At 40.6% G+C, this 25,900-nt stretch overlaps 4 protein-coding genes across 6 annotated transcripts in view; 2 read left to right on the forward strand and 2 right to left on the reverse strand.

Moving 5' to 3' along the window:
• LOC134212470 (venom protease-like) overlaps positions 1–3,476 on the forward strand; it is a 28,283-nt gene extending 24,807 nt beyond the window's left edge. The window contains exons 4-5 of the mRNA XM_062690369.1: positions 2,764–3,184; positions 3,250–3,476. Of these exons, the coding sequence (XP_062546353.1) occupies positions 2,764–3,184; positions 3,250–3,417 (589 nt within the window). The 3' untranslated portion in view covers positions 3,418–3,476. The remainder of the gene's footprint in view (positions 1–2,763; positions 3,185–3,249) is intronic.
• Positions 1–5,282, reverse strand: part of LOC134212469 (crossover junction endonuclease MUS81) — a 43,470-nt gene extending 38,188 nt beyond the window's left edge. Inside the window, exons 1-4 of one of the 2 annotated variants that reach the window (XM_062690368.1) lie at positions 4,643–5,282; positions 4,013–4,584; positions 3,438–3,816; positions 3,265–3,377 (exon numbers count right to left, since the gene is read on the reverse strand). In XM_062690368.1, the coding sequence (XP_062546352.1) occupies positions 3,439–3,816; positions 4,013–4,584; positions 4,643–5,123 (1,431 nt within the window). In that variant the 5' untranslated portion in view covers positions 5,124–5,282 and the 3' untranslated portion in view covers positions 3,265–3,377; position 3,438. Of the gene's footprint in view, positions 1–3,264; positions 3,378–3,437; positions 3,817–4,012; positions 4,585–4,642 lie in introns of those variants that run through there. The other variant, XR_009979284.1, reaches the window with a different exon arrangement.
• A 2,783-nt stretch (positions 5,283–8,065) lies between these two features.
• Positions 8,066–10,538, forward strand: LOC134216596 (uncharacterized). 2 transcript variants are annotated; one of them, XR_009980735.1, is made up of 3 exons: positions 8,066–8,217; positions 8,299–8,910; positions 8,968–10,538. XR_009980735.1 is itself a non-coding variant. In XM_062695462.1 (2 exons), exons 1-2 carry the CDS (start codon positions 8,633–8,635, stop codon positions 9,125–9,127), a joined length of 438 nt encoding a protein of 145 aa, XP_062551446.1. In that variant the 5' UTR covers positions 8,066–8,632; the 3' UTR covers positions 9,128–10,538. The 2 variants fall into 2 exon arrangements, 1 of the variants encoding a protein (XP_062551446.1); XM_062695462.1 differs by having other exon boundaries at positions 8,066–8,910.
• A 10,005-nt stretch (positions 10,539–20,543) lies between these two features.
• On the reverse strand, positions 20,544–21,713 carry LOC134216597 (uncharacterized). The gene is made up of 2 exons (XM_062695463.1): positions 21,441–21,713; positions 20,544–21,349 (listed from the first exon to the last, which is right to left on the reverse strand). The coding sequence occupies exons 1-2, from the start codon at positions 21,666–21,668 to the stop codon at positions 20,945–20,947; spliced, it is 633 nt and encodes a 210-aa protein (XP_062551447.1). The 5' UTR covers positions 21,669–21,713; the 3' UTR covers positions 20,544–20,944.
• Positions 21,714–25,900: the final 4,187 nt, after the last annotated feature.

Consider the following 25,900-nt stretch of genomic DNA (forward strand, 5'->3'; position numbering starts at 1 on the left):
CCCATCGATCGCCATATTTGCTTTTGCTTAGCACAGCGACGAAGAACATGACCCAAGTAAACAAATGATTTTACTGTACAAAACTGGCTACTTTTTGGAAATAGGAAAATGCTCTGTTGGATATGTTTATTCGTCTTTACTATTGAAAAGTGTAAAATTTTGTGTATTTTGTGTTTATTAAGACTTTTGCTTTGTGCGCGAAATAAGGCATGTGACAGCAATTATGGTGCCTAATTTCGTTTATTGTTGTTGCGTAGTTTCATTTGCAACATTCTAATGAAACAAAAGCAACATAATACACAGGACAGCTTAACACTGAATAGGGGAGGAGAAGACCACAGCTGTCATCGAGATAAAAAGTAGAATCATTGAAAATTCACAAGGTGTGGTATAGGAAATGAAGTATATTTTTGTTATAAAACAAAAATTAAGGACGTTTCTCAACAAAATCTTGCTTTACGGGGTTAGAATTTTAAAAGTACACAAAATAGACATGATATCTCGATTTTTATATTTTTTTCGAATAAGCAGTTAATGATTAAGATTGTTGAATTTCTAACCCCACAAACTAAAAATTATTTGATAAAAAAAAATTCTTGAACGTTCTAGAGACATTTTAATTCTCATTTTCTATACCATGCCATGTCAAATTTCCATGGTTCAACTTTTTCTCTAAACTTTTCCAGGTGGCAGCACTGATGAAGGAACCTCCCCCATAGAACCCGAAGAGTTCATTCCCATACGCTTTTTATCTAATTTTCATCGACTAATGTTGACTTGGAAAATCTTATTAATCAGTGCCTGCAATAGCTATCAAAACCGATGTGTAAAATGATGTTAAAATGTGCGATGTGTAAAATGATGCTAAACTTAAGATAAAACTACAGCAGCTTTTTCGATAATGAATAAAATATTGAATATGTTATGTATAAAACACATGTTTGAAGATGTCTCATGTAAGACATAGCGGAATTTAAGACTTTCAATGGCTTTTTCTTAAAATATGGTTTATAGTTTCAGAAGAAAATGATATTTTAGGAATTATGACTTAAATAAAGTAAAAGTAAAATCTAAGCAAAGCTCCAGGGTCGAAATATAGGCACATACCATTTCGACTAAAGAATGGGTCACTGACGGCTGTCTGATACCGTTATCTGCATATTTTGAACAATGGATGCATGCTTCTATTGGTTAATTGATTATAATAATAACAATAACGATATTCAATTCCAAACATGAGCGAAGTTAGGAACACTTTTGCGCGAAATTAGAAACTATACTATTTTCTTGCGCGAAATAAGGAGCATACAACGGTCTCAGATTCATACTCCATTTTTTAAATAGCAGCAAAATTTGCAAGTAACATTTTTTGAGAACATAGACAACTTCTACTACGTGATGCAGTAGCAAATGTTTACAAATGGCCACTACATGTTTTTTTATGGACGTTTTAACTTTGTCAGATCTTAAGTGCGCGAAATTAGGGTACTTCACGGTAGGCGTAGTAGCGGACACCATCCTTCATAACCGACACCACATAATTTTTCATGAAAAGTTCGTAATGTTGAGAAAACCCGCGTTAGATGTCTTTCGCCATACGAATTTCTGGCGGTTCTCATGCTGGCTATTTGCGCATATACTATAGCGCCTGGATGTGGAAGCGGCGGGTAGAAAATCAGCCACTGCCAATAATTCATTGAAGCATAAGCCGCACTTTCTCAACGCACTGTATTTCAGGATGCATTTATTGGGGGGTGTTCTGACTTGTCAATATCCCTAACTCAGCCATCTTGGATTTTTGTATGGAATTTATGCTCGTTTATTTACGTTTTGCACTGAAAATTTATGTTCCCCCCCCGCGCTGGTTATTCCCATCTACTGACGAAGTCGGATAACCTGTACATAAAAAAATCTTGCTGTATTTATCACTTATTATCATGTTTTTGAATTGCTCACTTTTTCAGAGCTCGTGATTGTTTCTACACTTTAGGCACTTGTTTTCTTTCTTCTATTCATTCGTAATCACCAGAGAGTGACCTTTGTTCACCGTTTTCACTTTAACACTTTCCATCGACGACTTCGTGTTGATGCCAATTTTCTCCATAATCCTGCACTGCTCTGCGGAAGTGGAAGATAGGTGGAAGATAGGCAGAAGAAGACGGCATATGCACAGCCAAGATATTTAACAAAAAAATGGTTTTCGTACGGCCGAGTTGCCGAATAATATGCAATTAATTGTAATCAAGTGTCGGTCTTCCACCGGCATTAGTCGTCTGAGTATACGCGACCGCTTACGTAAGGCAATCAAACTCATCAAATGCTTTAGCCAAGCAAGCCTATGGCACAGCAGAGTGCGATTGATTCGCATTCTATACCAGCCCGCCCAGCCCGTTGCTGGGAGGCATGGAGTGCGATCCTCTCGTTTAATAAACAATGTGCACTCGCTTGACTGTGGATATACAACAGTAAAGCACATGTGGAGATTGGACAAATCAAGCATCCGAAAGATATTCAATTTGCAAAAAAGAGAGCTAACCGCGGTGGAGATTGGTACTCGGATTCTGATGGCTTTTCCGCAAACGTGACCTTTAAGTGGTCTTGTTGTGTAGGGGTTATCACGCCTATCTAGAGAGTAGGAGGTTGAGGGTTCGAGTCCCTCCAAGACACGTAGATTTTTATTTGCAAATTTCATATCAATCTCTCCATTTCGAAACATTTACTGTGCATATGCAAAATATTTAACAAAAAAATCATCCGTTCTAGTGGTCCCGCAACCATGGTCCGCCTCGGTGAGCTTGCCTTGGACTCCTCAAACGATGAAGCTTTCCCGGAGGATTTTACCATTGCCGAAACGATCCCCCATCCGGACTATCGGCTCACATCGCAGTACAACGATATCGCCCTGATCAAGCTCGACCGCAAAGTGATCCTGTCGCCGTACATTCGTCCGATTTGCCTTCCGATGAGCAGTGAACTGAAGAACCATCGTGCCATTGCCACAGGATGGGGCACTATCGGATATGGAGAGGCTACGAGTCCCATTTTGCTCAAGGTGGTTTTGGATATGTTCGGCTATGAAGAATGCTCTGTGCAGTTTGAGGCGAACCGAAAGCTAAAGGATGGCTTAAAACAAGAAACGCAGATTTGTGCAGGTTCGAGAGATTCTTCTAAAGATACTTGCCAGGTAAGACGTGAAAGCGATAAAACTTCCCGTATAAGCGTAAAATTCTGAATCACTTTCAATTTCAGGGAGACTCGGGAGGCCCACTCCAGGTCTACAACGACGAAAATGTCTATTGTACGTACACGATTATCGGAGTAACATCCTTTGGAAAATACTGTGGCTTGGCCGGGTCACCCGGAGTCTACACTAAGGTCTATCCTTTTGTTACATGGCTTGAAAATCTGATATTTTAGAATGGATAAAATAAACTCACCTCATTTGCCATAGACATCGCTCATGAATAATTGATAAATCGTTTTGCTCAACTTCAATCCGATCATCGTCTTCGCTGGCCCGTACGGTAGGTTTAGAAGTTTCTCCTTCTCCGCCTCGCTGGTGCATTTCTCATACGCCAAATATAGTTTCTTTGGAGTGGGATACTTGTCCACGATTGCGTTCGCTTTATCAATCGTGAGAAGCTTGATTTGCAGCAACTGTTTCATGAAGATTTCTCTCACCGTGCTGTCTCCCGTTTTGGACGATTGCTTGCTAAAGCTTTCAAATGAGATCAACGGAATGGTGCTTTGTTGGATGTCAAATTTGGAGGAAGTCGTCTCCGAAGATAAATTGGTGGTGTTCCAGAAAGTTTTGCCCTGATACAAAAAAGAGAGACAAAAAACGTTTCTTAAACAAAAGTAAGAATAATTAAGATAATGGTTAGTTCCCTTCGGCCTTAGTCTGAATAAATATATATATATAGTTCCATATGTCTGCTGGATAACATTTTCAATTATAATGAGAAAACAGAAAATGTAAAAACGGATAACATTTTTCTTGAAACATACTTACCAAAAGGTTCTTGTTCAACAGTTTGGTCATCGTGGACAAATACAGCACCGTATGGTGATTATTCTCAGTGTACTTGACCGTGAAATCCTGAACAAAGGTATTCAATACAGCCTGGGAAAGCGTTGCTTCAGGAACACCCACCTGACGATTGTTTCCCAGATGCTCAATCAAATACACCACATTTGCCAATCGGCACTGTTTAAGTCGAAACTTTTGCTCATGAAACCGACCGTCCTTTATGCTACTCGCCAAATCGTCCATCCGCTTCCGTTCTACAATATAGGGGAGGATGAATTCCTCTCCACTATCATCGCGAACAATCCATAAGAAATCGCCGACGCTTAAACGCCGGACTTCATACTCAATATTGTGCTGTTTAAGTTCTTTTAAGGTGTAATCCAGATAGGTTTTTGATTTGCCAATAGTTTCTTGTGTGTCCACCAATAAAATAGCCTTCGGGCTCGACACCCTCAAATGTAGATTATCCAGCAAATCCATATTATCAAATACTGAATCATCCGGTATCTTAAAAATCTCGTCACTTTGTTCCACCATCTCTTTGTCTGGTTTGTCTGCAATGAAGAATCATTTAAACACAAATCTTCTAAATCACAGTCGTTACGAAAATACCTGATTCTTCCACTGAATGCTGATCGTCCTCCGGAGTTAATAATTGCATGCAATAGTCACCTTCCTTATCGTTCAACACTCTCTCGATCTCCGCTTTGTTCACTTCTCTATCGAACTGACCGCAACCTTGTTTCGCATAATTCGCCAGTCTTGAAGTCAAACTTTCGCAAACTCCCATCCCAAATCCGACCAGAATGGCGCAGTCTCTCGGCCGGTAGATTGGCAACGGATATCGCTTCAAAGATGCCAGTGCCTTTTGTAGAACCATACGACTTTTGGCATCCTTCTCTTGTGCCTCTACAATCATCTCCTGTAGTAACCGTTCATACAGCGGATTGGGACAGGTGCTGTATTTGATCTGGATTCGACGTACTGACGGCGACTCCGAAACCAGCTCGGAGGAAGGACGTTCGACAAGTCGGATCACCCGCTTTTTTCGCTTATGTATGCCGTTACATTTATCAGTTGTCACACTCATCATAGAACACTTTATTTCACTAAGCGACTGAAGATGAACCTGATAACACTAAATTTTAATAAATACTTAACATTTAACATAAGAAATAAGCGTGTTTTTAATTTTCGGTTACAAAAATGATTACATTTCCAAACAGCAGACGCGGGCGCCGACAACGAGACAACTACAACAGCTGTCAATCTATCGATGGGTTGCAATTTGCATTGATAGGATCGTATAAACAAAACAAAGAGGGATGCGGGTTCGGCCGCCGGGATTTTGTTTTTAGGATTAGGATTATAGGCCTTTTCACGAGACGTTTAAAAACAGCTGATTTTATCGTCAATGAATTAGTGGCAGTGGCTGATTTTCTACTCGCCGCAGCCACATCCAGGCGCTATAGTATATGCACAAAATAGCCAGCAAGAGTTAACCGCCAGAAATTTGTATGGCGAAAGACAACTAACGCTGGTTTTCTCAAAATTAGGAACTTTTCATGAAAAACTATTTGGTACCGGTTATGAGGGATGGTGTCTGCTACTACGCCTACCAAATATTTTTTCGATTAAAGTGCTTAATTTTGAGAAATCGAACCTTAGATGCCTTTCGCCATACTGATTTCAGAAAGTTAACTTCTAGTGTGCCGCTGTAAGCACGCTCAAAGCAGGCGATTCATTGAAAGTTCTTCTAAACGTAAAAAAAATTAATGTTGTTTATTATTAATATTTCTAATACTTTTTTGCCAAAGCAGGCGCTTAATGAAATGTGTAAGAAAAAACTTATACATCGCATTAGTCACATACATTCGGAAACTTATACTTTTCATTAACTTATGAATGTTATTAGCTTTTTGATATGGGATCATTCATTAGGTGACATAATGAAGAGTATAAGTATTTTCGAATGGTTTTTTGCCATAACATATAAGGTTATTTTTTTACGTGTGGGCTCTGTTAAACCTCTACCAAAAGCTGCATGTATCCGCAAGTAGCCTCCGCCAAAGCGACCGTGTGCCGCTCAAAGCGCACAAGTCCAAGTCCTAGTGTTAGGTGGGACGCTAAACATACCAGACACGAAGACCCTCCGACGAGACCGGAGGTTTGCGCAGGCCCAATAAGCCGCCTTCAAAAACAACCATTACGAACGACATAGAAGATAATACGACTCGATATAATCGACAACGACCTAGGCGATTGGAAGTTTGGTATTATCAATTCGGTGGAAAACCGAATTATAGCCGCTAATGAAGTTGGATTTTTCTCACAATCCATACGTTAAACCTAACTTCGGAAGTAGTGCGCTGTTTTCACTAGATGATGCGCTATACAGCGCACCACTTCCGAAATTAGGTTTAACGTATGGATTGTGAGAAACATCCAACTTCGTTAGCGGCTATAATTCGGTTTTCTACTGAATTGAAATACATGGAACTGCAAGTCGCTAGGCTTCGCAGGTTGCGACAGGATAATCTACGATGAATTACATCCCCGCAGCTTCGACGTCGTAGCGCTGCAGGAAATCTGCTGGATAGGACAGAAAGTGTGGAAAAGCGGGCATCGAGTGGCTACCTTCTACCAAAGCTGTGGCACTACCAACGGGCCGGGAACCGGCATCATAGTGCTGGGCAAGATGCGCCAACGTGTGATTGGGTGGCAGCCAATCAACGCAAGACTGTGCAAGCTGAGGATAAAAGGCCGTTTCTTCAACTATAGCATCATCAACGTGCACTGCCTACGCGAAGGGAGATCCGACGACAAGAAAGAAGCGTTCTATTCACAGTTGGAGCAGAGATACGATGGATGCCCACTGCGGGATGGCAAAATCTTCATTGGTGACATGAACGCTTAGGTAGGAAGGGAGGAAATGTAAAGGCCGGTCATCGGACCGGAGGGTCTGCAAACCGTATCGAACGACAACGGCCAACGATGCATAAACTTTGCAGTCCGAAGCACCTTCTTCCCCCGCAAGAATATCCACAAGGCCATATGGAAATCACCTAATCAGATAACGGAAAACTAAATCGACGGCAAATTCTTCTCCGACATCACGAACGTCCGCACTTACCGCAGTGCGAATATTGAATGTCTGCACTCAAAACTCTCGACTGTGTACACCACGCGTCGGAGTCGTCCGCCGCGCCTAAACATTGGGCGGCTACAAGACGGTAGACTAGTCCAAGACTACGCGCATCAGCTGGATGTGGCACTCCCAACGGAAGAGCAACTAGGCGCAGCCTCGGGCGCAGCGACTCTTGAAGATGGCTATAGAGATATTCGATCCCGCCATTGGAAGCACCGTAACCGCTGCACTAGGCACGGTGCTCCCGGATCAGAGAAACAACTGGCATGACGGCGAATGTGAGCAGTTAATGGAAGAGAAGAATGCAGCATGGGCGAGATTGCTTCAATACCGCACGAAGGCGAACGAGGCACGACACAAACGGGCGCGGAACAGACAAAACTCGATTTGTCGGAGGAAAAAGCGCCAGCTGGAAGATTAAGACCGTGAAAAGACGGAGCAACCCCAACCTGCGTTTAAAGGGGAGACGTCATTCATACCATTGACGAATACATAGACCGAAATGTCCGGTATAAAGCCATCAAAAAATCGGGCACCATGTCTTCTTCTTCATTTTGAAGAAAATACCCCTCGTGGGTGACGAATTACATTATACATAAATATTTTACGAGCGCTGACTTACCCCTCTTGACGTTTTGACAGTTTGTCTGTTTTTCTCGCCCTCACCTTGCGACGTCGTTTCGCGGTTTTGCATCGTACATAAATCTCGGGTACTTATTCAAAAGGACGTATGTGATTTTACAAGCAAAGATTCAAATGTCGATTTGTCCAATCTGATGGCACTCCCACGCAAACCAATATATAGCCGAAGGCTTCTCTTATAGGAGAAGCCTTCGGCTACCTGTTGGTGGTGTTGATTTGCGTGAGGATGCCACCAGATTGGACAAATCGACGTTTGCATCTTTGTTTACAAAGTCACATACGTCCTTTTGAATAAGTACCCGAGATTTTGTGGCTATCAGATCGATTACTCCAACGCGTGAAAATGATTTCTAATTCATCATCGAAAATTGATAAAAGTAAGGTCGCAACCGAAAAGGTAAGATTGTCTAACAGAAATGCCAGAGTGAACAACCTATTCATCTCCAAAAACATCTTAAACTAAAAAAATATCTTACAGCCAAAGTGCGATAAAGCCGAAACAACGTCGTCAAAGAGCAAAGAACGTCCATACAAACTGCGACACGTTCGGAGCTTCTCCCGCGATTACCAGCAGATGAGTCACATTCCGTGGTACTGCTATTTATGCCGGTTACAGTGCAAAGATGACGAAACACGGACGCATATTTGGTTTCATTCGTCAGGTTGATGACTACCTTCTGGAGGAACCGAGTTAGGCCGTGCGTTTGGACTACCGTCCCGATTACGCCAGAACGTTGGTGTACGTGCGGAACGTGTGACCCCATTCGGTGTTGCGACTCAGCCGGGCCTACATCCACCTGGCAGACGGTCACATGAAGATGCTGATTGAAAGCGAGATGCGCCTTCCTTGGGGTACGGTTTCAAAGTTTTGCTTCGACAGTTGCCTGCTGTCGGAGCTGGATAGAAGCTACGGACTGATATTGGTTGGACTGGCGGACTCAAAGACAGAAATATTGGAACTTTACCACCTGCAAGTGACCGTGTTGAATCATTTCGTGAAAGAGCAGCTAATTTTGAAGAAACCAACGATTCATTGTCCGCTGTTGAATCAGTATCCGGTACCGATGGAAAAAAAGATCATATACGAGAGGTGAGTTGTGTTACAAAATGTTTGAACTCAAATAATGCAATACAGTGCGTTTTTCAGTTTTCAATGGTTCAACAAATATGTCGCAACAAATCACGAGCAGCTGTCTGCTGTGCGAAATATCGTGAATCGGACTTCGTTCCCTGCTCCGTACATATTATTTGGACCACCCGGTACTGAAAAAAGTTCAACTATCGTAGAGGCAGTTTTACAAATTTAGAAACTACAACCCAAAGCCAACGTTCTCGTATCGGCAGCTTCAAATTTCGCCTGTGATGAATTCACCACGCGCCTGCTGGAATTCATTCCCGCCACCGATGTGTTCCGTTTCGTATCCTTCGTATCGATTTTGCTGATAACGGAACAACACCATCGTTCTCAAAGAGCAGTGGAGGTTTTGAGGAAGGTGGTGAGTATCGTCGCGGCCGCGACTACGAATATCCGGAAGGCGGTGCATCATACGAGGAAAATTCATCGTACGGCTATGGTGGAAGACCGTTCCGCGGCCGTGGTGGTTTCCGTGGCGGTTTTCATCGTGATGGCCCACCGCACCACGGGGACAATGATGAATGGCGTCGATCAGGAGTCGATGGCAAATATGATTCACGCCGTCGTTCGTGAACCAGGAATCGATAGATCTCGCTCCCATTCACCGAGGCGACGCAGTCCGGCTGATTCTGATTCGTCTTCTTGTAGGAATGGCATGTTATCGAATGCAAGAACGTTAATACCAGAAGTGGCACGGAAATCTACCACAGTCTGGCAAGGGGCGCTGAACACTATTCCCCGTCAAGTTGCACCTAACGGACGGAGACCACGAAATAGTGGACAGCCTGATGAAAGACGAGGAAGGTAAACATCACCTTCGTATTACTCAGCGACTACGCCTCGATCAACCCAAGTTGGAAGATGTGCAGAAGCGCATATCGACGTCATCGTCGCACGTAATCTTCCTCGGCCTGCCGGGATCGACGTCATCGGTAGCATCGTCGGATGATGCCAGTGTTCAGACGCGTCCACTGCGTAATCTCGTGTCCTACCTGAAGCAGAAAGAAGCGGCCGGCGTTATATCCTTACTCAATAAAGAAACGGAAGCAACCGGTGTGCTCTACTCATTCCCGCCATGCGATTTTTCGACAGAATTGTTGAAACGAACATGTCACAACCTCACCGAGGAGGGACTGAAGGAAGACCATCTGGTAATCGTGGTGGTCCGAGGAGGAACAATCCTCTGAAGTGCGTTCTCTCTGGTATTACAGCAACTAGTCCATATTGGCACAGCATACAACATGGCTGGTCTAAAAATTTGTTTGTAAATCAAAAGTTTGTTCTTAAGACAAAGTTTTGACTTTCTGTTTATAAGTGGATATAGACACTTAATATATTTGTTGGTTGTTTGCTCATTGTTTGTTGGTTGATTGATTGGTTATTTAGTTGATTGGATGTTGGTTGGTAGAATTATTAATTGGTTGGTTGCTGCTTGATTTGTTAGTTGGTAGAACCTAGAACCGTTGAATGGTTGGTTGCTTCACAGTTGGTTGGTTGCTTGATTGGTTGGTTATTTAGTTTATTGGTTGTTTGACTGGTTGATTGATTGGTTGGTCGGCTGGTTAGTTGATTAGTTGTTTTGTTATTTGGTTGATTGGTTGGTTATTTGATTGATAGGTGGCTTGACTGGTTCTTCTTCTTCTTCTTCAATGGTGTAGGGTTCTCTCTGTGATATGTCACTGCTGAAACCGGATATACAGAGTTTAAAATGAAGTATACAACTTAACGATTGCTACGGCAATATTAATAACTGAAACGACACAGTAGTCGGTAATAAGAATTGGCAGTTAGTTATCAACCTCAGCCAAATCATGACGTTTCTTAGAGAACCTAATTCTCTAATGTTCTAGTGATCACATTGTAAGGATTGAAGGCCGAATCAGATCCTACAAATGGCTCTACATTCCAACTGGAACTTGGCCTAGCTTTTCAACTTAGTATTCTATTAGCATTTCCTCAGTTATTAATTGAAAGCTTTTCTATGCCCGCCATTGCATGAGTATGTATCTTGTGTGGCAAGTACAATGGATACACTATGCCCAGGGTGTCGAGAATGTTTCCAACCCGAAAACATCCTAGACCGGACCGAGAATCGAACTCGCCATCTGCGGATTGGCAATCCTACGCCTTTGCTCGGCTGCTGGAGACCCTGCTTGACTGGTTGGTTGATTGATTACTTGATTAGTTGGTCGGCTGGTTAGTTGATTAGTTGTTTTGTTGGTTGCTTGGATGGCTAATTGGTTGGTTGCTTGATTGATTGATAGTTGGTTGTAGAATAGTTGGTTGCTTAATTGGTTGATTCGCTGGTTGGTTGCTTGATTGCTTGGTTGATTTGTAGCTTGCATTAATTGTTGGTTGGTTGCTTGAATGGTTAGTCGGCTGGTTAGTTGATTAATTGTTTTGTTGGTTGCTTGGTTGATTGGTTAATAAGTTGATTGGTAGCTTGCTTGAATGGTTGGTTGTTTGATTAGTTAGTTGATTGATTCGTTGGTTATTTGGTTAGTTGGTTGGTGCTTGATTTGTTAGTTGGAAGAATGGTTGATTGGTTGGTTTCTTTTTTGTTTATTGATTACTTGATTGGTTGGTAATTTGGTTGATTGGTTGCTTGAGTGATTGATTGATTGGTTGGTCGGCTCGTTAGTTCATATGTTGTTTTGTTGGTTGCTTGAATGGTTGATTAGTTGGTTGGTTGAATGATTGCTTGGTTGATTGGTAGCTTGCTTGAATGGTGGGTTGCTTGATTGCTTGGTTGATTGGTAGTTTGCTTGAATGGTTGGTTATTTGATTGATTGCTGCTTGATTTGTTAGATGGTAGAATAATTGATTGGTTGGTTGATTGCTTGCTTGATTGGTTTGTCGGCTGGTTAGTTGACATGTTGTTTTGTTGGTTGCTTGGTTGGTTGATTAGTTGATTCGTTGCTTGATTGATTGGTAGCTTACTTGAATGGCTGATTGCTGGATTAGTTGGTTGGTTATTTGGTTGATGGGTTGCTTTAACCGTTTGATTGAATGGTTGGTCGGCTGGTTGGTTGATTAGTTGTTTTGTTGGTTTCTTGATTGGTTGATTAGTTGATTGATTGATTGATTAGTTGATTGGTTGGTTGTTGCTCGATTTGTTAGTAGGTAGAATTGTTGATTAGTTAGTTTCTTGATAGTTGGTTGGTTGCTTAATTGGTTGTTTGGTTTGCTTCATTTGTTTGTTGGTTGATTGATTGGTTATTTAGTTGATTGGTTGGTTGGTTGATTGTTGGTTAATAGAATGATTATTTGGTTGGTTGCTGCTTGATTTGTTAGTTGGTAGAACTGTTGAATGGTTGGTTGCTTCATAGTTGGTTGGTTGCTTGATTGGTTGGTTATTTGGTTGAATGGTTGTTTGACTGGTTGATTGATTGGTTGGTCGGCTGGTTAGTTGATTAGTTGTTTTGTTGGTTGCTTGAATGGCTGATTAGTTGGTTGCTTGATTAGTTGATTGGTGGCTTGCTTGATTGGTTGGTTGCTGGAATCGTTGACTAGTTAATTATTCAGTTGATTGGTTGCTTGATTGGTTGATTGATTGATTAGTTGGTTGGTTGATTATTGGTCGGTTGCTTGATGAGTTGATTAGTTGATTTGTTGATTGCTTGATTGGTAGATTAGTTGGTTGGTTGCCTGATTATTGGTTGGTTGCTTGATTTGTTAGTTAGTAGAATGATTGATTGATTGTTTGGTTGCTGCTTGATTTGTTAGTTGGTAGAATTGTTGAATGGTTTATAGTTGGTTGGTTGGTTGCTTGACTGGTTGATTGATTGTTAGTCGGCTGGTTAGTTGATTAGTTGTTTTGTTGGATTCCTGGTTGATTGGTTAATAAGTTGATTGCTAGGTTGCTTGATTGGTTAGTTATTTGGTTGATGGGTTGGTTGGTTGCTGCTTGATTTTTCAGTTGGTAGAATGATTGATTGGATTGTTGGTCATTGTTGGTTGATTGATTGATTGTTTGGTAATTTGGTTGATTGGTTGCTTGACTGGTTGATTGTTTGGTTGCTTGATTGGCTGGTCGGCTGGTTAGTTGATATGTTGTTTTGTTCGTTGCTTCAATGGTTGCTTGGTTGGTTGATAAGTTGATTCGTTGCTTGATTGATTGGTAGCTTGCTTGAATGGCTGATTGGTGGATTAGCCAATCAAGCAACCAATCAACTAAATAACCAACCAAGCAACCACCAAACAATGAAGCAACTAACCAACCAATTAAGCAACCAGCCAACTATCAAGGAACCAACTAATCAACAGTTCTACCAACTAACAAATCAAGCATAACCAACCAATCAATCAATCAATCAACTAATCAACCAATCAAGAAACCAAAAAAAAACAAATAATCAACCAATTGATAGTTGGTTGGTTGCCAATCCAACCAACCCATCAGGTTATTTGATTGATTGGTTGCTTGCCTGGTTGATTGATTGGTTGGTCGGCTGGTTAGTTGATACTGATTTGTTCAACCGTCTAAGACGAGTTTAGGACTCTCCATTTAATTCCACCAATTATTTTGATATCTTTGCAGATACGTATTTCGACCCCAACTGTGTGGTCGTATTCAGTGTCTCGTACTTGACTCGACTGTTTAGTTGCTTGCTTGATTAGTTCGTAGGTTGGATAATTGATTGGTTGATTGGTAGATTGCTTGATTGGTTGGTTGATTGATTGGTTGGTTATTTGGTTGATCGGTTGATTGGTTGCTGCTTGATTTGTTAGTTGGTAGAATGGTTGATTGGTTGGTTGGTTGCTTGATTGTTGATTGGTTCTAAATCTTACCAACTAATCAGGTTATTTGGTTGATTGGTTGATTGACTGGTTGATTGATTAGTTGCTTGATTGGTTGGTCGGCTGGTTAGTTCATATGTTGTTTTGTTGGTTGTTTCAATGTTTGCTTGGTTGATGATTAGTTGGTTGCTTGATTGCTTGGTTGATTGGTAGCTTGCCTGAATGGCTGATTGCTGGATTAGTTGGTTGGTTGCTTAATTGGTTGGTTATTTGGTTGATTGTTTGCTTTACTGATTGATTGGATGGTTGGTCGGCTGGTTAGTTGTTTTGTCGGTTGTTTGAATGGTTGATTGGTTGGTTGCTTATTTGGTTGATTAGCTTGTTGGTTGATTGGTTGATTAGTTAGTTGGTTGATTGGTAGCTTGCTTAATTGGTTGGTTGCTGGATTAGTTGATTGATTGGTGGTTGGTTACTTATTTGGTTGATTGGATGCTTTACTTGATTGATTGGTTGGTCGTTTCGTTAATTGGTAAGTTGTTTAGTTGATTGGTTAATTAGTTGGTTGGTCGCTTGATTGGTTGGTTGGTTGCTTGATTGGTTGGTTGCTTGATTGCTTGGTTGATTGCTGCTTGATTTGTTAGTTGGTAGTATGGTTGATTGGTTGGTTGCTTAACAGGTTGATTGATTGATAAGTAAGCTGGTTAGTTGATTAGTTGTTATGTTGGCTGCTTGGTTGATTGATTAATAAGTTGATTGCTAGATTGGTTGGTTAGTTGATTGGTTGGTTATTTAGTTGATTGGTTATTGGTTGGTTGTTTGATTGGTTGATTAGCTGGTTGGTTGCTTGATTGCTTGGTTGATTGGTAGCTTGCTTGAATTGTTGGTTGCTTGATTGTTGGTTGGTTGATTTACTGGTTGATTGGTTAGTCGGCTGGTTAGTTGATTAGTTGTTTGGTTGGTTGCTTGGTTGATTAATTAATAAGTTGATTGGTAGCTTGCTTGAATGGTTAGTCGATTGATTGGTTAGTTATTTGGTTGATGGGTTGGTTGGTTGCTGCTTGATTTGTTAGTTGGTATAATGGTTGATTGATTGGTTGCTTCATTGTTGGTTGATTGATTGATTGGTTGGTAATTTGGTTGCTTGGTTGATTGGCTCGTCGGCTGGTTAGTTGATATGTTGTTTTGTGGGTTGCTTGGTTGGTTGATTAGTTGAGTCGTTGCTTGATTGATTGGTAGCTTGCTTGAATGGCTGATTGCTGGATTATCCAATCAAGCAAACCAATCAACCAAATAACCAACCAAGCAACCAACAAACAATGAAGCAACCAGCCAACTATCAAGGAACCAACTAATCAACAGTTCTACCAACCAACAAATCAAGCAACAACCAACCAATCAATCAATCAATCAACTAATCAACCAATCAAAAAACCAAAAAACAACTAATCAACCAATCAGCCGACCAACCATTCAATCAAACGGTAAAGCAACCCATCAACCAAATAACCAACCAATTAAGCTACCAACCAACTAATCCAGCTATCAGCCATTCAAGCAAGCTACCAATCAATCAAGCAACGAATCAACTAATCAACCAACCAAGCAACCATTGAAGCAACCAACAAAACAACATATCAACTAACCAGCCGACCAGCCAATCAACCAGTAAAGCAACCAATCAACCAAATTACCAAACAATCAATCAATCAACCAACAATGAAGCAACCAACCAATGAATCATTCTACCAACTAACAAATCAAGCAGCAACCAACCAACCCTGTCCAGCAGATTTCCTGCAGCGCTACGACGTCGAAGTTGCGGGGATGTATTATAAATTCAGTGCAAATCCGAATTATAGCCGCTAACAAAGTTGGATTTTTCTCACAATTCGTACGTTAAACCTAACTTCGGAAATGGTGCGCTGTTTTTATTTGGTGATGTGCTATACAGCGCACTACTTCCGAAATTTGGTTTAACGTATAGATTGTGAGAAAAATCCAACTTCAATAGCGGCTATAATTCGATTTTCTACTGAATTTATAATAATTCATCGTAGATTATCCTGTCGCAACCTGCGAAGCCTAGAGACTTGCAGTTCCATGTTCCAAGCTTCCAATCGTGATCCTTTGTTCGTCGCCTAGGTCGTTGCCGATTGTATCGAGTCGTATTAGCTTCTAGTTATGTCGTTCGTAATGGTTGTTTTAAAGGCGGCTTATTGGGCCTGTGCAAACATCCTGTCTCGTCGGAGGGTCGTCGTGTCAGGGCTGTTTAGCGTCCCACCTAACACCAGGACTTGGGCTTGTGCACTTTGAGCGGCACACGGTCGCTTTGGCGGAGCCTACTTGCGGATACATGCAGCTTTTTATAGAGGTTAAACAGGGCCTACTGTCAAACCTCACCACATCCTAGGCAGGCGCCACAACTCGCAGATGGCCTGGGGAGGGATCATCAAGCCCTTGGACAAACAAATCAAACAGCAACCAACTAACCAAATAACCAACGAATCAATCAACTAACTAATCAAACAACCAACCATTCAAGCAAGCTACCAATCAACCAAGCAACCAAAAAAACAACTAATCAACTAACCAGCCGACTAACCAATCAAGCAACCAACCAATCAACCAGTCAAGCAACCAACCAACAATCAAGCAACCAACAATTCAAGCAAGCAACCAATCAACCAAGCAATCAAACAACCAACCAGCTAATCAACCAATCAAACAACCAACCAATCACCAATCAAACAACCAATCAACTAAATAACCAACCAATCCAGCAATCAACTTATTAACCAATCACCCAAGCAGCCAACAAACAACTAATCAACTAACCAGCCTACTAACCAATCAATCAACCTGTCAAGCAACCAACCAATCAACCAGACTACCAACTAACAAATCAAGCAGCAATCAACCAAATAATCAACCAAGCAATCAAGCAACCAACCAACTATTCAAGCAACCAACCAACAAACCAATCAAGCAACCAACCAACCAATCAAGCAACCAACCAACTAATTAACCAATCAACTAAACACCTTATCAATTAACGAGACGACCAACCAATCAAGCAACCAATCAACTAAATAACCACAACCAATCAATCAAGTAAAGCAACCAATCAACCAAATAAGTAACCAACCACCAATCAATCAACTAATCCAGCAAACCAACGAGCTAATCAACCAAATAAGCAACCAACCAATCAACCATTCAAGCATCCAACAAATCAACTAATCAACTAACCAGCCGACCAATCAATCAATCAATCAGTCAAGCAACCAATCAACCAAATAACCTACCAATCAATCAATTAGGCAGCTAATCAACCAATTAAGCAAATAACAATTCAACCAACTAACAAATCAAGCAACCAACCAACCAGTCAACCAATCAAGCAACCAAATAACCAACCAATCAATCAACTAACAAACCAAGCAACCAACAAGCTAATCAACCAAATAAGCAACCAACAAATCAACCATTCAAGCAACCAACAAAACAAATAATCAACTAGCCAGCCGACCAACCATTCAATCAACCAGTAAAGTAAACAATCAACTAATCCAGCAATCACCCATTCAGGCAAGCTACCAATCAACCAAACAATCAAGCAACCAACCAACCAAACAACCATTCTACCACCTAAAAAATCAAGCAGCAACCAATCAACCGATCAACCAAATAACCAATCAATCAATCAACCAACCAATCAAGCAATCTACCAATCAACCAATCAATTATTCAACCAACGAACTAATCAAGCAAGCAACAAAACAGTCGAGTACGAGACACTGAATACGACCATACAGTTGTGGTCGAAATACGTATCTGCAAAGATATCAAAATAATTGGTGGAATTAAATGGAGAGTCCTAAACTCGTCTTAGACGGTTGAACAAAACAGTATCAACTAACCAGCCGACCAACCAATCAAGCAACCAATCAATCATATAACCTGATTGGTTGGTTGGATTGGCAACCAACCAATCAACCATTCTTCTAACTAACAAATCAAGCTGCAACCAACCAACCAAATAACCAACGAATCAAGCAACCAACCATTCAAGCAAGCTACCAATCAACTTATTAACTAATCAACCAAGCAACCAACAAAACAAATAATCAACTAACCAGCCGACTAACCAATCAATCAACCTGTCAAGCAACCAACCAATCAATCATACCATACTACCAACTAACAAATCAAGCAGCAGCCAACCAAATAATCAACCAACCAATCAAGTAACCAACCAGTTAAACAAGCTACCAATCTACCAAGCAATCAAGCAACCAACCAACTAATCAACCAATCAAGCAACCAACCAACTAATTAACCAAGCAATCAACAAAACAACTTATCAACTAACCAGCCGACCAACTAATCAACCAATCAACTAAATAACCACAACCAATCAATCAACCAGTAAACCATTCAACCATTCAAGCTAGCTACAAGCAAACAAGCAATCAACCAATCAAGCAACTTAGCCACTTTCGATTGATGTGTAACAATATGGATCTTCGGGCTTCTCAGCAAAAGTTCGTTTTGAAGTGATCTTAAAATAGGTATGTATTCGTAATCATTACGGTAATTTATTACATATTACGGTAGTGTGGGCAGCAATGCGAGTCACCAAGTCATGCAAATGTATCTCCGTAAATATAATCAATGAAAAATTGAGCGCATCTGGCGAATATTGTTTTCATTAGCTGTTTCACTAATTTTCTGCTCTCGACGAGTTTCCGAATTTGGCGAGACAATATTCCCATTTTGCTTCTGTGGAGGATCTGAGCGCCGGCGTTCTCATAATCTTCTGCATCGGTAGTCGTAGTAAAGCAAATGTTGCATTCATGAACCCCTTTATTGGTTCCAACACAAGGCCGTCGGAGTATGCCACCTTATTTTTAGGTTTGCGACGATCAACAGCTGCTTCCGGTTTCTATTTATTATCGAATGACTAGGTAAAACCGTAACTGCTTGCAGACATTTAACTGAAATTCCGTTCTTAGCAAACCATGAAACTTTGGTAATCAATACCTTCTTCTTATTGGCATTACACCCCACACTGGGACAGAGCCGCCTCGTAGCTTAGTGTTCATTAAGCACTTCCACAGTTATTAGTGAGCTAGCTACCAATCAACCAAGCAATCAATGAACCAACCAACTAATCAACCAATCAAAGAATCAATCAATTCACCATTCAAGCAATCAATAAAACTACTAATCAACTACACAAGCAACCAAATAAGCTACTAACCTATCGAGCAACCAACCATTCAAGCCCACTTCCAATCACTCAAGCAACCAATTAACCAATCAAGCAACTAATCAATCTACCAACCCCCCAACTAAGCAACCAACAAATCAATCAAGTAACAAACCAATCAAGCAATTAATCATTTAAGCAAGATACCAGTGAACTAATCAACCAATAAACCAATCAAGCAACCAACCATTCAAGCAAGTTACCAATCAAGCAACCAATCAATAAAGTAACCAATTATCCAATCAAGCAACTAATTAACCAGCAAATCAACCAAACAACAAACGAATCAAGTAACCAACTAATCAATCAAACAAACAATCATTCTAACCCACTTCCAATTAATCATGCAACCATTGACCAATCTACCAATCAACCATTCAAGTAAAGCTACCAATCAACTTCCAACCAATCAAGCAATTAAACATTTACCCAACTAACAAATCAACTGATCAATCAATCAACCAACCAACTAATCAACCAATCAAGCAACCAAAAAACAAATAATCAACTAACCAGCAGACCAAAAAATCAAGCAACCAATAAATCAACTATTTAAGCAAGCTACCAATCAACTAACCAACCAATAAAACAATTAGGCATTCAAGCGAGCTACCAACCAACCATTCAACCAACTAACAAATCAACCAACCAACCACCCAATTATTCAACCATTCAAGCAAGCTACCAATCAACCAACCAACCATTCAAACAACCTACCAATCCACCAGCCTGTCAACCAACCAATGAAACAACAAACTAATCAAACAACCTACTAATCAATCAAGTAACCCAATCAATTTTTTCAAGCAACCAACATAAAAACCATTCAAGCAACCAACAAAACAATCAATCAACCATTCAAGCAAGCTACCAATAAATTAAATTAGGCAACCATCCTATTAAACAACCATCCTAACAAGCATCTTACCAATCAACCAAGCAACCAATCATTCAATCATTCAAGTAAGCTACCAATCAATTAAAAATAAATCAAGCAACCAATTAACCTATCAAGTAACTAACCAACCAATTCGGCAACCAACCAATCAAACAACTAACCAATCAAGCAACTAACCAACCAATCAAACAACTAACCAATCAAGCAAACAATCATTCAAGACCACTTCCAATCAATCAAGCAACCATTAACCAATCAAGCAACTAACGAATCAAACAAGCTATCAATCAACCAATTAACTTATCAAGCAAATAATCATTTCACCAACTAACAAATCAATCAATCAACCAACCAATTAACCAATCAACCATTCAAGCAACCAACAAAACAACTAATCAACTAACAAGCCGACCAATCAAATAACCCACCAATTAAGCAACCAATTAATCAAGCAGCCAACCCAATAATTAACTAACAAATCAAGCAACCAACCAGTCAACCAATCAAGGAACTCACCATTCTACCATTCAAGCAAGCTACGATCAATCAAGCAACCAACCAACTAATAAAGCAATCAAGCAACTTAGTAATCAATTAGGCAACAAACCAATCAATTAATTTATTGAGCTGAGTCGATTGATGTATTATGTGGATTTCCGATATCCTATTAAAAGTTCATTTTTAAGTGATCCTAAGATATGTATTCGTAATAATTAAGGGCCCTCCTTAGCCGTGCGGTAAGACTCGAAGCTACAAAGCAACACCATGCTGAGGGTGGCTGGGTTCGACTTCCGGTGGCGGTCCAAATATTTTATATTGTACGGGAAAACTTTCACAAATATGACCTGAACCTCCAAGCGGTTACTCCGCGACAAAAGGGATTACGATCATCGTCGCCTTCTATCAGATTTGTGTGTTTTTCTACCGAATTTGATTTGTAAAACATCTTCGTTAATAATAGTATACTTTTTCCGCCTGTTGGTTGATTATTTCAAAGAAAATCCGAATACAGTAAAACGGTCCAGGTAAATCTGAGTAGACGAGCGTGATCGGGGGAGCGATCCAAGCCGGAGGCAGCGTTACAAAAAATGTTTCTTCCTAGCAATTGTCTGAATGTGTGTTCTATTCTTACCCATCAAAAACAACAAAGAGAATGACACAATTCCGCAAAAGTAAAGGTTCTCAACAAATCGGAGATCCACTTTTGCGTACAATCCACCTACACCATACACACAGCCGCTACCGCTGTCGTTGCTGGTCAGGGCAGAGTTCCCCGCCGATTGGCGTTCGTGATACTCCTGGAAGCAAGGCGCAATGCACAAGTTCGTCTGGCACTCAGGACAGTGGTACTTGGTTTTCCGTCGCAGTATTCTCCTTGTGTTCCAGCAGAAATTGCAACCCAGCGCGGGACCCTCCCGTACCACCGGACAGTGGGTAGACCGTTGGCTGTCCAGGCCGGGTATTTCCTTCGATCGGCTGCTCATCTGTATGAGAAGATAGATCAATTCACTGTAAATACTGGCATTTAAGTACAAAACAAACGTAAATTTTGATTCAGGAAATGTTAACACTTACCAAAGGAGATGAAGCAGACCGCGACAATTCGTCGCCTTTTATGCGAATTGAACTCAGGTCGGCAATAAGTAGCACTGCGGCGGTGGAGCTGGTGGTGCTGGTCGTCGTGGTGATCGTTGTGATAGGAGCACTAGCATCTCCGGTGCGTGTACCGGCAACCTCACTTCCCGATAAATGGTGCTGGTGCTGCTGTTGGAGCGATTCCATATCGGAAACGAGAACAACCATTGGACTCGATGTGCGATCGGTTTTCAGATGAAAACAAAAATGAAAATGACAACTGTGCACGTCAGTTTGACAACAGTTGTCATTTTCATTTTTGTTTTCATGGTTCGAATTGAGGGGCTTCTCAATGGTCGAGTGATTGTAATAATTGTAATCCGTCACTCCCCAGGGGTATATAGTGGTGCCCGGAAAAATGGCCACCCCTCCGTCTATGTATTCGTCAATGGAGACGTCATTAACAGTATAATGAAAAAATAAATTTCCCCATACTAATTTGCATGCAAACTTGAAACGGCTTGTGCTAAATCAATTTTAATCCAAATGAGCTCAAATTTTCAGAGGACACTCAGAACATGGTAAAGAATCAGATGAGCACTGTGGAGCAAAATCGATTTTTTGAACCACCCTAGCCTCTACTGGTTGGGTCATGGCCCAACTAAAAAGCAATCTTAAGTCAAAATTCAATGTAAACACAGAAAACGAGTTTGGGCGTCACTGGAAACCATTTGTGATGTTCACAATGAATCGCCTGCTTTGAGCGTGCTTACAGCGGCACACTTGGAGTTAACTTTCTGAAATCAGTATGGCGAAAGTATGGCATCTAAGATTCGATTTCTCGAAATTAAGCACCTTCAGGGCTTGGATGAATGAAGCAATGAAGATGAGGACCTATGCATCAGCACCAGATATACTCCCGAGGAAGGTAGCTTCATGAGAGAACAGTTTCAAAGTGCTTAGTGAAGAATGCTTCCTCGCTCTATAAGGCACTGCTGTACGAAACACTTGAAGAGTGAAATCAAGCACCCGCTTGTGCAGAGAATATTTAACTCTCTTGCCTCACTTCTACTGAGTTGCACGTTTTTGTTGGAATTAATGTGTAAAAGAGAGGTGTATAATGCAGGCTATCTCTTTCCCGGTAATGTGGTTTTGTATTTACACAACACTCACTTACATATGAAACACTGCCGATGAACGAAGGAAGCATCCTCATTTCACGCTTCCCTACTGAACGATGCCTCTTCGGTAGTACCCGGCTTGTGAAGATGCCACGTTCAAAACTCCCGTCTTTCAATGTATAAAACGAATGTTTTGTAATTGCCTCTTCCCTTGTTCGTGCAGTAAGCAGCACGTCATCGAAGGAACATCAATCGGTGTACCGAAATTAAAACCTCACTGTGGGCTAAAAACGAAGCATTCGTTCATTTTTGAACGAATTTTCCAAGGCCTGAGCACCTTCATAGAAAAAATTTATGGAAGGCGTAGTAGCGGACACCTTCTTACATAACAGGTACCAAATATTTTTTCATGAAAAGTTCCTAACATTGAGAAAACCCGCGTTAGATGGCTTTCGCCATACAACTTTCTGGCGGTTAACTCATGCTGGCTATTTTGCGCATATACTATAGCGCCTGGATGTGATAGCGGCGGGTCGAAAATCAGCCACTGCCAATAATTCATTGCTCCAACCAAGGCTTCAACAATACGTTCGTATGGCGAAAGACATCTAACCGGGGTTTTCTCAGAATGAATCGCCTACTTTGAGCAGCAAACTAGGAGTTAACTTTCGGAGATCAGTATGGTGAAAGGCATCTAAAGTTTAATATCTCGAAAATAATTACCTTAATCGAAAAAATATTTGGTAGGCGTAGTAGCAAAGACCTTCCTATAGGATACATAACTGGTACCAAATAAATTTTCGTGAAAAGCTCCTGCTGTTGAGAAACCTGCGTTAGATGTCTTTTGCCATACAAATTTTAGGTGGTTAACTCATGCTGGCTACTTTTACATATACGTTAGCGCCTGGATATGGCAGTGGCGGGTAGGAAACCAACCATTGTATGTGATTCATTAGGAACTTTTCATGAAAAACTATTTGGTACCGGTTATGAAGGATGGTGTCCGCTACTACGCCTACCTTAGATGCTTTCGCCATACTGATTTCAGAAAGTGAACTCCTAGTGTGCCGCTGTAAGCACGCTCGAAGCAGGCGATTCATTGCTTTTTACATATAATTATTTTAAAATTTTCCTAAATCGGGTCTCGAACTCCTGACACTTGATCTCGCTGGTGTCTATACTAATCAGAAATTGCGGTACCCATATTAGCCCATATTTATAGGTTCCCGTGAACTCAATGTTTTGCATTGAAAACAGTTTTAGGCCTATTGAAACAATGTTTTCGGATCTTATCAAGTATGCACTTATAATCTGTCGATTTATGGGCTTACAGTATAAATTCGTTCACTGCATTGGACGATATTAACGTTTAAAATCTTTCAACACAACGTAACGCGGTCGATTTGGAAATTTTGAAATGACACCCGGTATTAGTAAGGCTTTGGTACGATTCGTGAATCAAAATAAAATTAAATGTAAAAATTACAGTTCAATAATGAATCGCCTACTTTAAGCGGCAAACCAGGAGTTAACTTTCGGAAATCAGTATATGGCATCTAAGGTTTGATATGTATCTCGAAAATATAGGTATATTCGAAAGCATCCTTGACCGAATCGGGAATAGAACTCGCCATCTCCGGAGGGCAATTCTACGCTTTTGATCCCAAGGCTAGCTGAAGACCCGTCGTAGTAATTTTTTTCACCGTTATTCCTTCTGGAATTTCTTCCGGGGATTTATACTTGCAGTCGAAGAAATTCCTCATGAAATTGCCACCAATTTTCCCACAAGAATCTCTTGGCAAATTCCAGCAGGAATGCTTTCACAGTTTTTTTCTCTGAAGGATGTTCCGGAGAAAAAAAATTGTAACAACATCCGAAAGAATCCGGAGAGTTTTAAAATGAAAAAAATATATGGCTTTTCCAATAAATAAAATCCCGAGAGAATTTGGAAGAAATGCTAAAACTATTCTGGGAAGATTCTTAAAAGAACACAAAGATTACTGGGGAATTTCCGGAGGGATCCAAGATGATTTTCCAAAACAAATCATTTTTAAATGAACGACAAAAAAATAAACTTGCGGGAGCTTTTCTGGAGGAACTACTTAAAGAACATACTGAACAATGAATTATTGGCAGTGGCTGATTTTCTACCCGCCGCTGTCACATCCAGGCGCTATAGTATATGCGCAAAATAGCCAGCATGAGTTAACCGACAGAAATTTGTATGGCGAAAGACATCTAACGTGGGTTTTCTCAAATATAGAAACTTTTCATGAAAAGCTATTTGGTACCGGTTATGTACACTCAGATAAATATCCATATTATATACATTAACTTTGCACTTAGAATTTGATCAGTGACTTTTACTTTTAAAAAGTATGTGTAGAACTAATATATGCATGTCGATTCAATCATTATATATTATATGTGCGGCGCGAATGTTTTTCCATTCTTCTGCACATAAAACGCATTACGAATAAAAGTGAGTCATTATTAGTGAAGCATATAGTTTTCATTATCGAATCTACTGGTTGAAATTTATCAACAATGCATATATTTTATCATTTTGTTTTTATTTTTACACAAATATTGTCATTATTCACAAAGATTATAATTCATTTATAAGCACTATCTTCCAATATGGCAAACCCAATCCAGTAGTAGCCGTATTGTTGACTATCCGTAGAGCCTCATATGCAAAATAACAATACCGCGACGGAGGCAGTCGGACTCGACAGTTAGTCGATTCATTCCCTGCATGTGAAATCCAGGACCTACTTGTGCTACCGCTTCCGTGAAATGCTGGTGGATGACCGAAGTTATTGCATGTTAAGAATAGCGAATACATCTCCTCGACCGACGGAATAGATCCCCCATATTTTCGGGCTCCTTCGCGCACAAATTCAACATTCGTGCTAGCAGTTTATTTCTCCAGACAATGTCCATTTACGGGGGATGAATATACTGTTGCTGGGTGCCGCATAATTTTTCGTTAAATTGTTTATGCTGCAGCATCAGGTTCTAGGCTGCAAGAATCGAATCTTTAGTCATGTACCATTTGGAATAATTGTTTTGAGCATAATTTGACTTACATTTAAATTGGTATTATCTTTTCAGGAGGTTTTCTTCAATTTCGTTCGGTTCTAAGCTCCGTTGCTTTTTCCCAATTCGTTTTATGTCAAGACTGCAATTCAATGTGCAGCATGTAATAACTTAATCGTATCCATTACAATCGCATATATTTTGTATAAGTCGCACTTGAAATGGAATATGAAACTAGTTTAGAACTTCTATGCGAGTCTTGCACATAAAAATTCTAGTGCTTTGAAAATAGGTCGT

Source organism: Armigeres subalbatus, chromosome 2 (genome assembly GCF_024139115.2).
Source record: "Armigeres subalbatus isolate Guangzhou_Male chromosome 2, GZ_Asu_2, whole genome shotgun sequence".
Lineage (NCBI taxonomy): Eukaryota > Metazoa > Arthropoda > Insecta > Diptera > Culicidae > Armigeres > Armigeres subalbatus.

Coding starts and splice junctions, on each gene's coding strand:
- LOC134216596 (XM_062695462.1), top strand. CDS start 8,633: ATGAAGATGCTGATTGAAAGCGAGATGCGCCTTCCTTGGGGTACGGTT. Junction 8,911..8,967: donor AAAAAGATCATATACGAGAG/GTGAGTTGTGTT, acceptor TGCGTTTTTCAG/TTTTCAATGGTTCAACAAAT.
- LOC134216597 (XM_062695463.1), bottom strand. CDS start 21,668: ATGGTTGTTCTCGTTTCCGATATGGAATCGCTCCAACAGCAGCACCAG. Junction 21,350..21,440: donor GGTCTGCTTCATCTCCTTTG/GTAAGTGTTAAC, acceptor CTTCTCATACAG/ATGAGCAGCCGATCGAAGGA.